Source organism: Lithobates pipiens, unplaced genomic scaffold (assembly GCF_037356315.1).
Source record: "Lithobates pipiens isolate NorthernLeopardFrog02 unplaced genomic scaffold, aLitPip1_a1.2 Scaffold_19, whole genome shotgun sequence".
Taxonomy (NCBI): Eukaryota; Metazoa; Chordata; class Amphibia; order Anura; family Ranidae; genus Lithobates; species Lithobates pipiens.
In genome coordinates, this window is record NW_027507764.1 from 591,412,983 (window position 1) to 591,427,694 (window position 14,712).

The window sequence follows — 14,712 nt, forward strand, 5'->3', positions numbered from 1 at the left end:
CTGAGCCGTTGGTAAGGTGGATGAGTCTGGCAGCAGCAATCATGATGGACCGAATGCTTGGATTATCCAAATGATGATAAGTTCTCTTATAGACACAACAATGCTTTACTTTGAAACTCAGATAAAACCGTTTTTTTAGTGACTGAAGAACGCGTGGCCACTCACTAAAATTAGAAGAGAGGTTTAATCCTAAACTACATAGAGGGTTCTTTACTGTAAGAGCGGCAAGCATGTGGAATTCCCTTCCACAGGCGGTGGTCTCAGGAGGGGACATTGATGGTTTTAATAAAAAATAAGCACCTGAATGACCACAACATACAGGGGTATACAATGTAATACTGACATATAATCACACACATAGGTTGGACTTGATGGACTTGTGTCTTTTTTCAACCTCACCTACTATGTAACTATGTAATATCAGATATAATTTTATTGGCTCCCACATGACAATAGCAGAAAACATGCTGAAATTCCAAATGGGTCTGTCTATGTATTCACTAATTATCACATGTTCTATGGTATGGATGGGTAAAAAAAGGAAAACAACGAGTAGCGTGAGGCACACACGGGTATTGTTCTCTATCATATATAAAAATGGGTGAGATGGGAGGTATTGGGGAACTGCTTAATAAAAAAAAACAATAATTGGGACCAACAAGATTTACAAAGGCACCTTATTTTTTTCAGTTTGGCCATTCCATATTTTACTGACATTTCCATATTTTTTAATGCTTTCTTCCATTGTTTTAATTCTCTCCAAAAATCCAGTCTTTCCTTCCCGCTTCTCTTTTTCGATGAGCAGCTTTATGTAATCCACAGCAGACATCGGATTTGTTTTTAAGGCGATCTTCTGGAGACGTTGGAGGATCTCAGCAATCTTCCCAGTAAGTTCCCGTACCTTATCCTCTGCCTTCTCAATGTCTTCCTTCAATTTAAATAAAACCTCTTCTAGATCCAGCACCTTCTTCCCTACTTTTTCATATTTTTCTTTAATATCAAAATAAGTCTTCTTTTTGATTTCAACACAAGTTTTCCAGTAAGACTTTTCTGAAAGGTGTGTTTTGGTGCCATGTTTACACACACGACAAATTCCCCTCCAATTAAAAACTTCACATAAATAAACCGGGTAGTCAGCAGCCACGGGGCAGTCTTGGTGACATGTAGAGCTGCACTCCCGGCAGTTGATTGAGTATTTGGATGAGTCTACCTTTCTTCTTACAGTTTCCGTCACTTCATACTCGAAATTCTCATTCTTTTTAACCTCCGCCCTGTTTTCATTCAGAACTCTCTTGGTTTGCTCCAATTCCTGCTGTTTCCCGGTCACCATCTCAATGTTTCGGCCAAGTCCATCCAAAGTTATCTCCAAAGCATTTCTTTTTACTAGAACTTCCTTTGTTAAAGTTAAATCTTTACTGGCTAATCCAGGCAAATATTGTAAAAAAAATTCCTCAATGCTTTCCATTGCCATTTCCCACTGCATTTCCTGAGTCTTGTAGACACGTTTACCAACTTTATCAGGGTTGTTATCAGTGTACAGCATGCCGTTATTGACCATAAAATACACAGGTTTTCCATCTTTAGATTTTGCACAGGGAACATCAGCCTCAGTAATTACTGAGAGAACGCTCGGTTCCTGGACATCAGCGAAGGTGGTGAAGAAGACTATATTATCCTTGATGTCTTTTCCAAAAATGGATAAAATGTTGTCATAGATGTACTTCTGTGTTGGAGTTAACCGTGCCAAAGATGACTGAACCACAAAACAAATCGCATCAATTTCCGTGAATTCGCATTTCAAAAAAAATTCTCGTATCTTCCGCATGATTTTCTCATCATGATCCATCCCTCTGGTGTCTCCAAACCCCGGAGTGTCAATGATGGTTATGGGGTACGGGATTCGGAAGCCATCTTCATGGTGGATCTGGTACGTGGTGATACTCGATGTTTGGCTGTGGGCTTGACTCTTCTCACTACTCTCTTCAATTAGCTGGAACCGGTGATCATCCTTCCACTCCACACCAAAGATGTAGTTGATCATAGCATTAATCAGGGTTGTTTTACCGGATCCGGTTTCACCAACCATCATGATCACATTAGTTTTCTTATTGAGCTGCAGTGTTTTAAATTCCTCTTTACTCTGCTGTTCTATTTTCCTCTTGTAAATGGTCAGAGATCCAACCTTCTCTGTGCTGCTCGTTAATTTGTTCAGTTTCTCCAGTAGAGACCTTTTACGATCTTCTACCGTAGAAAGGCCGCGTTCAGTACCTACAAAATCCACATCCACACAGTTATTAATATCTTTATATGATCACTACAACAAGTCACCAAACACTGAATATCATACAAGGGCACAAGCAGACAAGTTATGGTGAGATGGGCAAAGCCCTACCACGTTCTATGCACTGAATAAGCAAAAACAACCTATTTCCTTGTCACAGACACCTATAGGTCAGCAGGACAGCAGAAGCAACAAAGTTGCAACATTGTATTTTATTAATGTTCTCAAAAAAATAAAACAATGAATACATTACTGTAGCCACTGTGGGCTGCTGTTAAATATATCCTTGCAAAGGAGTACCCAGGGCACCCCATGAATTAAAGAGGAGCTCCAGCTCCCCCCCCTACAAAAAATATTAAAAGTCAGCAGCTACAAATACTGTAGCTGCTGAGTTTTAAATGGACACTAAAGGTTCCCTTTTTTTCTTTTTAAAATAACAAACATGTCATACTTACCGTATTTATTGGCGTGTAACAAGCACCCCAAGTTTAGGAGGGAATTTTAAGGAAAAAACGTAATGCCCGTCAATGCAGCCTTATCAGTGTCCATCTGAAGCCTTGTCAGCGTCATTTGCAGCCTTGTCCTTCATTGCACCCTTGTCAGTGTCATATGTAGCTTTGTCATGTAGCCTTGTCCATCAATGCAGCCTTGTCTCCTTGTCTGTGTCATTTTCAGCCTTGTCTGTTTTATTTTTAGCTATCCTTTTTAAAAATTGAGCCGCCGAGATGTCCTGTGTATCTTGGCTGCGCTCGGTAGTTCTCAGCCGCCTTCGGCCGTTCTTATTGGCTTTCGGCCGCCTTCAGCCCTTCTCGGCGGCTTATGGCCGTTCTTGGCCATTCTCAGCGGAGGAAAGCGGATGAGAAGAGCCAAAGGCGGCAGAAAGCCGCTGAGAAGGGCCGAAGGCACCTGAAAGCCGCCAAGAATGGCCGAAGGCAGCCGAAAGCCGCCGAGAAGGGCTGAAGGCAGCCGAAAGCCACCGGGAAGGGCCGAAGGCCACCAGGAAGGGCCGAAGGCAGCCGAAAGCCGCCGGGAAGGGCTGAAGGCAGCCGAAAGCCACCGGGAAGGGCCGAAGGCGGCCAAAAGCCGATGGGAAGGGCCGAAGGCGGCTGAAAGACACTGGGAAGGGCCGAAGGTGGCTGAAAGCTGCTGGGAAGGGCCGAAGGCAGCCGAAAGCCGCCTACAAGGGCAGAGGGCAGCCGAAAGCCGCTGAGAAGGGCCGAAGGCGGCCAAAAGCCGATGAGAAGGGCCGAAGGCGGCCGAAAGCCGCCAGGAAGGGCCGAAGGCCGCCAGGAAGGGCCGAAGGCAGCCGAAAGCCGCCAGGAAGGGCCGAAGGCCGCCAGGAAGGGCTGAAGGCAGCCGAAAGCCGCCGGGAAGGGCCGAAGGTGGCCAAAAACCGATGGGAAGGGCCGAAGACGGCTGAAAGCCACTGGGAAGGGCCGAAGGCAGCCGAAAGCTGCCTACAAGGGCAGAAGGCAGCCGAAAGCTGCTGAGAAGGGCCAAAGGCGGCCGAAAGCCGCCAGGAAGGGCCGAAAGTGGCCGAAAGCCACCGGGAAAGGCCAAAAGCCGCCCAGAGGCTCCAAAATGGTGGGGGTCGGCGTATAACACGCACCCGCGATTTCCCCCTGATTTTAAGGGGAAAGTGCATGTTCTACACCAATAAATACGGTACATCCTCTGTGCAGTTGCTTTTGCACAGAGTGGCCCCCGATCCTCCTCTTCTGGGGTCCCTCCATGGCGCTCCTGGCTCCTCCTCACAACAAGTGACCCTTTGGAGAAGCACTCTCCTTCAGGGGACCGTCCGTAGACACAGATAGCAGGACTTGGCGCCACCCGCGTTATTGAATTTGATTGACAGCAGTGGGAGCCAATGGCTACGCTGCTATCAATCTATTTTCAATCAAGAGCCAAGACATCAGCCAAAGAGGGTGTGCGCATCTCCCGAGTGAAAACAAACTGGCTCAGGTGAGTAAAATGGGGGGTCTGGGGGTCTGGTGCACTACAAACACTAGGTTTTTTTACCTCAATGGATAGAATGCATTGAGGTGAAAAACCAGGAGGGTTTACAACCCCTTTAATATTAGGGTACTTACCTGTCTAGGCTTCTTCTCAGCCTTTTGGCTAAAATCAAGTGTAGTAGACTATCCCCCTTTCAGTCCATCATGAACGTTGCTGCCAGGCTCATCCACCTCACAAACCGCTCAGCATCTGCTGTACCCCTCTGCCAATCCCTCCATTGGCCGCCACTCAGCCAATTAATTCAATTCAAGATACAAACTATAACTTACAAAGCCACCCACAACCTGCCCCTCAGCTACATCACTAACCTGGTCTCAAAATACCAACCAAATCGTTCTCTTCTCTCCTCATAAGACCTCCGGTTCCCAAACTCCCTCGTCACCTCATCCCATGCTCGCCTTCAGGACTTCTCCAGAGCCTCTCCCATCCTCTAGAATGCTCTACCCCAATCTGTCCAAATTTCTCCTACTTTGTCCACTTTCAGACGATTCCCTTAAAATTCATCTCTTCAGAGAAGTCTATGTGCCCCCCACCTAACAGCTGTATGTTTATCTTCTCCGTCAGCCCATCCCCCACTGTTATCTCTCAACCTTCCCTCTTAGATTGTAAGCTATAGACTGAATATAGCCTCAAATACAAAATATACGTAATACATATAACAGTACCATCATCCCAATTGATAATTGTCAAGAATTGGGAATTCTAAGGATATCGGGGCAGTTGCTGAGGCTGCTCCCTTGATAGCCACACCCAAAAATGTTTGTTGAGGGGACTATTGCGGTACTAAATAAATCATAAAAGACTTTGTTATAAAAAATTACAAATAATTTAATAAGGACAAAAAAATGAAATCCATCAAAACTTTCATATTGCTAAAATCATATACACCATAATTTAGTAAACTACCGACGGGTAACCTCATAAGGTTTCTATTGAAGAGGGGTATAAAAACGTTTCCTCTACCGGTTTCGCGGTGAACCGCTTCTTCAGGAGGATAGTCTACAGAGTAAATAAAAATATTTCCAAATAATCAAATAGCAGCGAATCATATAATGACATAACAGAAGAGTTACAGTAATTTAAATAGCGAGGGGATCAGCTCACCAACAAAGGAGGAAGCAGTAGATCACAGGACTCATCGGTTTCCTCCCACGGCAGATGCGGGGGGTTGTAAAGGACTCTTCAAATTTAAACAGATATATATGATATGAGAGTTAAAGTGAGATGAGACATTAACCTATACACACCTAAAGAGCGATATATAGGTGAAAAGGGATGGAAAATAGACTGTGTATAGGGTAGGGATGAGCCGAACACCCCCCGGTTCGGTTCGTACCAGAACTTTCGAACGGACCCCACGTTCGTTACGAACGTTAGAACCCCATTGAAGTCTATGGGACTCGAACGTTCGAAATGGAAAGTGCTAATTTTAACGGCTAATATGCAAGATACTGTCCTAAAAAGGGTTTGGGGACCTGGCTCCTGCCCCAGGGGACATGGGTCAATGCCTAAAATGTTTTTAAAAATGGCCGCATTGATTTTACTGACAATGAAAGTGAAAAAAAAAGTGAAATATTCCTTTAAATATGGTGCCTGGTGGGTGTCTGTAGTATGCCTGTGAAGTGCCACGTGTTTCCCGTGTTTAGAACAGTCCCTGCACAAAATGACATTAAACGGAAATAACATCATTTAAAACTGCTTGCGGTTTTAATGTTATATCTGGTTCCTGCAATATGGTTGAAAATCATTCAGAAAAATGGCATGGGTAGCCCTCCCTGCCCATTACCAGCCTATTTGGGTCTTGTACGCATATTAAGGGGAACCCCGTACCCATATTAAAAAAAAGGAAATGCGTGTGGCCCCCAGGCCCTATATACTCAGAACAGCAGTATACAGGCGGTGCAAACAAGACAGGGACTGTGTAGGTTTGTTGTGTTAAGTTGAATCTGTTTGTAATTTTCAACCGGTACATTTTTAAAGTGTAGCTCCAGTCAAAAAAAATATTTTTAAGCTTTTTGGAAAACATAGGGAAGGGTTATCACCCCTGTATAATTTGTTTTGTCGTCCATCTTTTTTCATCTCACTTGCTGTTGTCTCCTTCCGTTTGCAAGTAGGAGATGTTTGTAAGTTGGATGTTTGAAAGTAGGGGCCTGCCCTATATGCTCTGCAGAAATGGCGGAACAAGGTGTTGGTTTTGCCACAACATTGTAAGCCCTGAAAGTGACTCTTGGTGGGCGCTGGAGCGCCCTGCTGTGAACGATTATATCAAGAATTGTAATTACATGCCATTGTTGAACAGTGGTAGAAAAATTGACCTTTGGTGGTTGTGGTGCTGGTGCCACAACACTATAAGTCCTCACAGTTACTCTGGGTGGGCACAGGAAGGGGCCCTCCTGTGAAATATTATATCAAGAATTGTAATTACATGTCCCTGTTAAACAGGGGCAGAAAAATTTGGCCTTAGGCATTGGTGCTGGTGCCACCACACTGCAACCTCTTCCATATACTCTAGTTTTTTTTGTTGGAATTAGCCCTGCTGCAAAGCATTGCATCAAAAATTGTACTTAAACGTCCCTGTTAAACAGGGGCAGAAAAATTGGGCCTTAGGCTGAGGTGAATATCGCGGTGTATACTGCGGTCAGGGCACGCAGACAATAACCAGAAAACAGCAGAGATAAAGGGGTATATACAGATGTATACTGTGCTGTGCTGGAAGCACACACAACTTCCAATAACTCCTGCAGATGGCAAGTGGGCTCAAATAGAGAACAGCAATGTAGGTGGATATAGTGGTATGTACTGGGTACAGAGCATGCAGACAGCACGCACTATCTCCTAACACTACTGACTGCAAGCTCTATTATTAAAGCTAGATCACTAGCTATATAGGTGAGGTGAATATAGTGGTGTATACTGCGGTCAGGGCACAGACAATAACCACTACACAAGAGCAAGATAGGAAATCTGCCAAAAACGATCGGTGTGTACTGTGTTGAAGGTACACAGTACACCCACTGCTTCAGATGCCAACACACTACACAAGGCCACCTCAATGGCGGCCTTATATAGTGTGGGGCGTGCACTACACAGCCTGAGCTATGATTGGCCACAGGCATCCTGCCTGTGGCCAATCATGGCTCTCCTCGCTGCTGGCGCTGCGATTGGCCAAGCATGCGGGGTCACAGGGCATGCTTGGCTAATCATGAGCCAGCGATGCACTGCGCCATCGCAGTGCATTGTGGGCCGTGAGCGCCACACGAATTTTGACGCGAATGGACCAAGTGTTCGGATTTCGCCGAACGGACGAACAGCCAATGTTCAACACGAAGCTCATCCCTAGTATAGGGGCTGTAAAAAGAGCCTATAAAAAGGAAGTGCTTGATTGTGCATTCTAAGGTGTCCTAAACAAGCAAGAAATTACCAAAGAAATGTGACCAAATTGGGAAGAAAAGGAAAAAGAAATAAGGAGTCTGTGGAGAAGGGCAAACCACCACAAAAAATAGGGTAAAAAGGATATAAGTGAAACAAGTGTGTAAGTAAAAGCCAAACATACAGTTTGTGCTATATTATCCAGTGCACACCACCCATGTTCATAGCGGGAGATCGAACAGGGCAATACCATAGTAGCCAGTGGTGACACTGAAGTATGGTTGTTCCCATGCTTTGTTTATTACATTATTACCTTGATTATACGATGTTTGTAGTATTATTGTTTATATATTATTTTTGTATTTTGTGAATAGTGTTGCTGTAAAGGAGATCCGCTCCCCCAGGGGGAAGCTTGGGTCTTTTCTTGGATCCCTTGTTGTGTTCTCCTGTCTGGCAGATGTGCGCTCGCCCTGGTGGGTCCCTTATTTTGGGTCCTTCTTGTGCTGGATGCGCCCGGACCTTTTGGTCCATGGGCCCCTCCGGCACGCACATGCGCTGTGCGCACATCCATGCACAGTGCGTCCGCATCAGCGTGCGCGATGGTTGCATGGCCGTGCGAGCACGCGGTGTGGGTGGGCGGACCCCCGTGACGTCAGACGCTGCTGTTTAGCGGCGTGCGCTGATGCCGGAAGGGTTGGGGGCTTAAATAGTGGTCTGTGTTAGACCACTGTTGAGCAGTTTTCAGCACTCCACATGCCGGGTTGCGCTGTTGGACATGTCTATACAGGTTAGAGTATTGCTGCTTTTGTACCCGATGACTAGGACCTCTAGTACCCTAGGTCTCCTGGTCTTATCTTACTTTATGCCTTTTTTCATATGTGCTTAAAGTGATTGCTCTGTGTGTACCCCCACAGATGGCAATCAATACCCAGGTTCATGTTTGTTTCCTGGCTAATGAATTACCATATTAATTATCATGATTACCTGGTGTGCTAACCTGCAATACACCTGTGGTGTCCACAGAGGCGGCTCTAGGCTTTGTGAGGCCTTAGGCAAAACCTAGACATGAGGCCCCACTCACGCCCATAATGGGAAAAATAATTCAAGCAATAAAAATTAACTGTATAAATTGTATATAATAAGAGCCTTAAACGCTATGAACTATAATTTCACAGTTTCTAGAATTTTCTCAAGCAAAATCATTAAACATATATATATATATTACATGCACACAAATATAAATACAATTTGCGCAGCTACTACTAGTAATGTGTAGTAGTAGAATAAAAGTCAAAAATCATATTTCTTCATTCACATGAAGCTCAGGTTAATATAACCCAGCACAGAGTTCCGCCTTACATCAGAGTCTGCAACAGGATTCCCCCTTACAGTGCAAGGGGAAATTTGATGTAAGGGGAATGCTGCAGACTGGAGTAAGGGGGAACTTTAAAGTACGGTGGGCTCTGGTGACTAGAGATCACCTTATATCAGAGTGAACAGCATTCCCATTTACATCAGAGTTCCCCTTTTTATCAGGGTCCCTGGAGTTCCAACTTGCATTTAAAATGAGAACGCCAATGTGGGGGATACGCTGGTGACCACAGACCACAGAGTTAATACACTAAGGTGAAGGGGAGGTTACTAATATAAGGGGGAACCTTTATATCAGTGCCTCCTTACCTTACTGTATTCACTCCACCTTACATCACTGACCCTCATCAGACTATCCTGTCACTGACGTCCTCTCAGGTTCACTGGTGCAGGGCTCAGCCAGACAGTCCTCTCTGGGCTCCGGCTTGGTGGCTCTAGTTTCATCCTCTATTATCCTCTACACAGTCTACACAAGTCAAACTCCTCTTGTGACCCCCATCCTAGCAGCGCTCCAGCTCTTGACTCCTTTGCAGAATGCACAATAAAGAAGATGGTCAGAGACTGTGCAGACATGATTCAAGAGATGGTCAGAGACTGCAGACATGATACAAGAGATGATCAGAGACTGCAGAAATTATACAATAGATGGCCAGAAACTGCGGACATGATACAAGAGATGGTCAGAAACTGCGGACATGATACAAGAGATGGTCAGCAACTGCACACATGATACAAGAGATGGTCAGAGACTGCACACATGATACAAGAGATGGTCAGAGACTGCACACATGATACAAGAGATGGTCAGAGACTGCACACATGATACAAGAGATGGTCAGAGACTGCACACATGATACAAGAGACGGTCAGAGACTGCAGACATGATACAAGAGATGATCAGAGACTGCAGAAATTATACAATAGATGGCCAGAAACTGCGGACATGATACAAGAGATGGTCAGAAACTGCGGACATGATACAAGAGATGGTCAGCGACTGCACACATGATACAAGAGATGGTCAGAGACTGCACACATGATACAAGAGATGGTCAGAGACTGCAGACATGATACAAGAGATAATCAGAGACTGCAGAAATTATACAATAGATGGCCAGAAACTGCGGACATGATACAAGAGATGGTCAGAAACTGCGGACATGATACAAGAGATGGTCAGCGACTGCACACATGATACAAGAGATGGTCAGAGACTGCACACATGATACAAGAGATGGTCAGAGACTGCACACATGATACAAGAGATGGTCAGAAACTGCGGACATGATACAAGAGATGGTCAGCGACTGCACACATGATACAAGAGATGGTCAGAGACTGCACACATGATACAAGAGATGGTCAGAGACTGCAGACATGATACAAGAGATAATCAGAGACTGCAGAAATTATACAATAGATGGCCAGAAACTGCGGACATGATACAAGAGATGGTCAGAAACTGCGGACATGATACAAGAGATGGTCAGAAACTGCGGACATGATACAAGAGATGGTCAGAGACTGCAGAAATTATACAATAGATGGTCAGAAACTTCGGACATGCTACAAGAGATGGTCAGAGACTGCAAATATGATACAAGAGATGGTCAGAGACTGCAGATATGATACAAGAGATGGTCAGAGACTGTAAATATGATACAAGAGATGGTCAGAGACTGCAGACATGATACAAGAGATGGTCAGAGACTGCACACGATACAAGAGATGGTCAGAGACTGCAGACATGATACAAGAGATGGTCAGAGACTGCACACATAGATGGTCAGAGACTGCAGACATGATACAAGAGATGGTCAGAAACTTCGGACATGATACAAGAGATGATCAGAGACTGCAGACATGATGCAAGAGATGGTCAGAGACTGCAGACATGATGCAAGAGATGGTCAGAGACTGCAGACATGATACAAGAGATGGTCAGAGACTGCACACGATACAAGAGATGGTCAGAGACTGCAGACAGGATTCAAGAGATGGTCAGAGACTGCGGAAATTATACAATAGGTGGTCAGAAACTGTGGACAAGATACAAGAGATGGTCAGAGACTGCAGACATGATACAAGAGATGGTCAGAGACTGCAGACATGATACAAGAGATGGTTAGAGACTGCAGAAATTATACAATAGATGGTCAGAAACTGCGGACATGATACAAGAGATGGTCAGAAACTGCGGACATGATACAAGAGATGGTCAGAGACTGCACACATGATACAAGAGATGGTCAGAGACTGCAGACATGATACAAGAGATGATCAGAGACTGCAGAAATTATACAATAGATGGTCAGAAACTGCGGACATGATACAAGAGATGGTCAGAGACTGCAGACATGATGCAGGAGATGGTCAGAGAATGCAGGCATGATACAGGAGATGGTCAGAGACTGCACACATAAAAACAGGAGACGGACAGAGATTGCAGAGATAAAAACAGGAGACGGTCAGAGATTGCAGAGATAAAAACAGGAGATGGTCAGAGATTGCAGAGGTAAAAACAGGAGATGGTCAGAGGTTGCAAACATAGAAACAGGAGACGGTCAGAGATTGCAAACATAGAAACAGGAGACGGTCAGAGATTGCAGGGATAAAAACAGGAGACGCTCAGAGATTGCAGAGATAAAAACAGTAGATGGTCAGAGGTCGCAGAGATAAAAACAGGAGATGGTCAGAGGTTGCAGACATAGAAACAGGAGATGGTTAGAGGTTGCTGAGATAAAAACAGGAGATGGTCAGAGGTTGCAAACATAGAAACAGGAGACGGTCAGAGATTGCAGGGATAAAAACAGGAGATGGTCAGAGATTGCAGAGATAAAAACAGGAGATGGTCAGAGATTGCAGAGATAAAAACAGGAGATGGTCAGAGATTGCAGAGGTAAAAACAGGAGACGGTCAGAGGTTGCAGACATAGAAACAGGAGATGGTCAGTGATTGCAGAGATAAAAACAGGAGATGGTCAGAGATTGCAGAGGTAAAAACAGGAGATGGTCAGAGGTTGCAAACATAGAAACAGGAGACGGTCAGAGATTGCAGGGATAAAAACATGAGACGCTCAGAGATTGCAGAGATATAAACAGTAGATGGTCAGAGGTCGCAGAGATAAAAATAGGAGATGGTCAGAGGTCGCAGAGATAAAAACAGGAGATAGTCAGAGGTCGCAGAGATAAAAACAGGAGATGGTTAGAGGTTGCTGAGATAAAAACAGGAGATGGTCAGAGGTTGCAAACATAGAAACAGGAGACGGTCAGAGATTGCAGGGATAAAAACAGGAGACGCTCAGAGATTGCAGAGATAAAAACAGGAGACGGTCAGAGGTCGCAGAGATAAAAACAGGAGATGGTCAGAGGTCGCAGAGATAAAAACAGGAGATGGTCAGAGGTCGCAGAGATAAAAACAGGAGATGGTCAGAGGTCGCAGAGATAAAAACAGGAGACGGTCAGAGATTGCAGGGATAAAAACAGGAGACGCTCAGAGATTGCAGAGATAAAAACAGGAGACGGTCAGAGGTCGCAGAGATAAAAACAGGAGATGGTCAGAGGTCGCAGAGATAAAAACAGGAGATGGTCAGAGGTCGCAGAGATAAAAACAGGAGACGGTCAGAGATTGCAGGGATAAAAACAGGAGACGCTCAGAGATTGCAGAGATAAAAACAGGAGACGGTCAGAGGTCGCAGAGATAAAAACAGGAGATGGTCAGAGGTCGCAGAGATAAAAACAGGAGACGGTCAGAGGTTGCAGACATAGAATCAGGAGATGGTCAGAGGTTGCAGAGATACAAACAGGAGATGGTCAGAGGTTGCAGACATAGAATCAGGAGATGGTCAGAGGTTGCAGAGATACAAACAGGAGATGGTCAGAGATTGGTAATGACAAGCAAACTCACTTTGCTGCAGCATCCATCGAACACTTGCAGGGGGTGGTTCCTTGAGAAGGGGAAAGACTTGTGCTGGGGGGTGAGGGGAGTGGATTTCATATCCATCCCCCCTTGTAGCACCAAGTCTTCTACAATCCTAAAGTGCCCATATATCCTCTCCAAGTGGATATACAAACAAATCCAAGTGTAATGCATGTTTAACCCCCCCCCCCCCCCCCCGTAAGTCTCACTTTTAGTCTATTAAAAATGACCTCAGATCAGCGCTGTCCCGGCAGAGCTGCGTGGCTGTCCTTCCTCCCTGCCTCCTCCTCTGTGTCCAGGAAAACATCACAGCAGGTGGAGGAGGGGCGGGGTCAGCGCGCAGAGCTCCGTATGTGAATGTCAGCCAGGGAGAGATGGCACTTTGCGGCTGTCATACAAAGCGCTGCTCATGGGAACCAAGGCATCCCGCGGGCATTCCGGGACTCTGATTCGCCAGCACTCCAGATTGGGACATTGTACAAGTTGCGTGACGATCCCAGGGATGTTGAGCTATGGGCAAATTAGGCTTTTGCGAGGCCCCTCGGATTTCGAGGCCTTAGGCAAACGCCTAAACTGCCTAATTAGAGAGCCGCCTCTGGGTGTCCATCTACAACAGCAACCTGTGCATACATGCTTACCAATTCCTCCCTTTAGGGAGTGGATTATATATATATATATATATATATATATATAGTAGGTGATACCTGCCCTGCACACTATACATTTGTATTCCTTGGCTACTATGGTGGTGCCCTGTTTGATCTCCCGCTATGAACATGGGTTGTGTGCACTGGATAATATAGCACAAACGGTATGTTTGGCTTTTACTTTCACACTTGTTTCACTTATATCCTTTTTACCCTATTTTTTGTGGTGGTTTGCCCTTCTCCAGACTCCTTATTTCTTTTTCCTTTTCTTCCCAATTTGGTCACATTTCTTTGGTAATTTTTTGCTTGTTTAGGACACCTTAGAATGCACAATCAAGCACTTCCTTTTTATAGGCTCTTTTTACAGCCCCTATACACAGTCTATTTTCCATCCCTTTTCACCTATATATCGCTCTTTAGGTGTGTATAGGTTAATGTCTCATCTCACTTTAACTCTCATATCATATATATCTGTTTAAATTTGAAGAGTCCTTTACAACCCCCCGCATCTGCCGTGGGAGGAAACCGATGGGTCCTGTGATCTACTGCTTCCTCCTTTGTTGGTGAGCTGATCCCCTCGCTATTTAAATTACTGTAACTCTTCTGTTATGTCATTATATGATTCGCTACTATTTGATTATTTGCAAATATTTTTATTTACTCTGTAGACTATCCTCCTGAAGAAGCGGTTCGCCGCGAAACCGGTAGAGGAAACGTTTCTGTACCCCTCTTCAATAGAAACCTTACGGGGTTACCCGTTGGTAGTTTATTAAATTGTGGTGTATATGATTTTAGCAATATGAAAGTTTTTTGATGGATTTCATTTTTTTGTCCTTATTAAATTATTTGTAATTTTTTATAACAAAGTCTTTTATGATTTATTTAGTACCGCAATAGTCCCCTCAACAAACATTTTTGGGTGTGGATATCAAGGAAGCAGCCTCAGCAACTGCCCCATTATCCTTAGAATTCCCAATTCTTGACAATTAGATTGTAAGCTCTAAGGATCAGGGCCCACTGAAACTGTTGGCGCTATATAAATACTGTATTATAATAATAATAATAATAATATCCAAAATGGAACAACACAATTTTTTTCCATTCTGCACA

At 44.7% G+C, this 14,712-nt stretch overlaps 1 protein-coding gene across 1 annotated transcript in view; it reads right to left on the reverse strand.

Moving 5' to 3' along the window:
* Positions 1 to 664: 664 nt before the first annotated feature.
* LOC143998134 (uncharacterized) overlaps positions 665 to 14,712 on the reverse strand; it is a 56,344-nt gene continuing 42,296 nt past the window's right edge. Inside the window, exon 2 of the mRNA XM_077493876.1 lies at positions 665 to 2,268. Within this exon, the coding sequence (XP_077350002.1) occupies positions 665 to 2,268 (1,604 nt within the window). The remainder of the gene's footprint in view (positions 2,269 to 14,712) is intronic.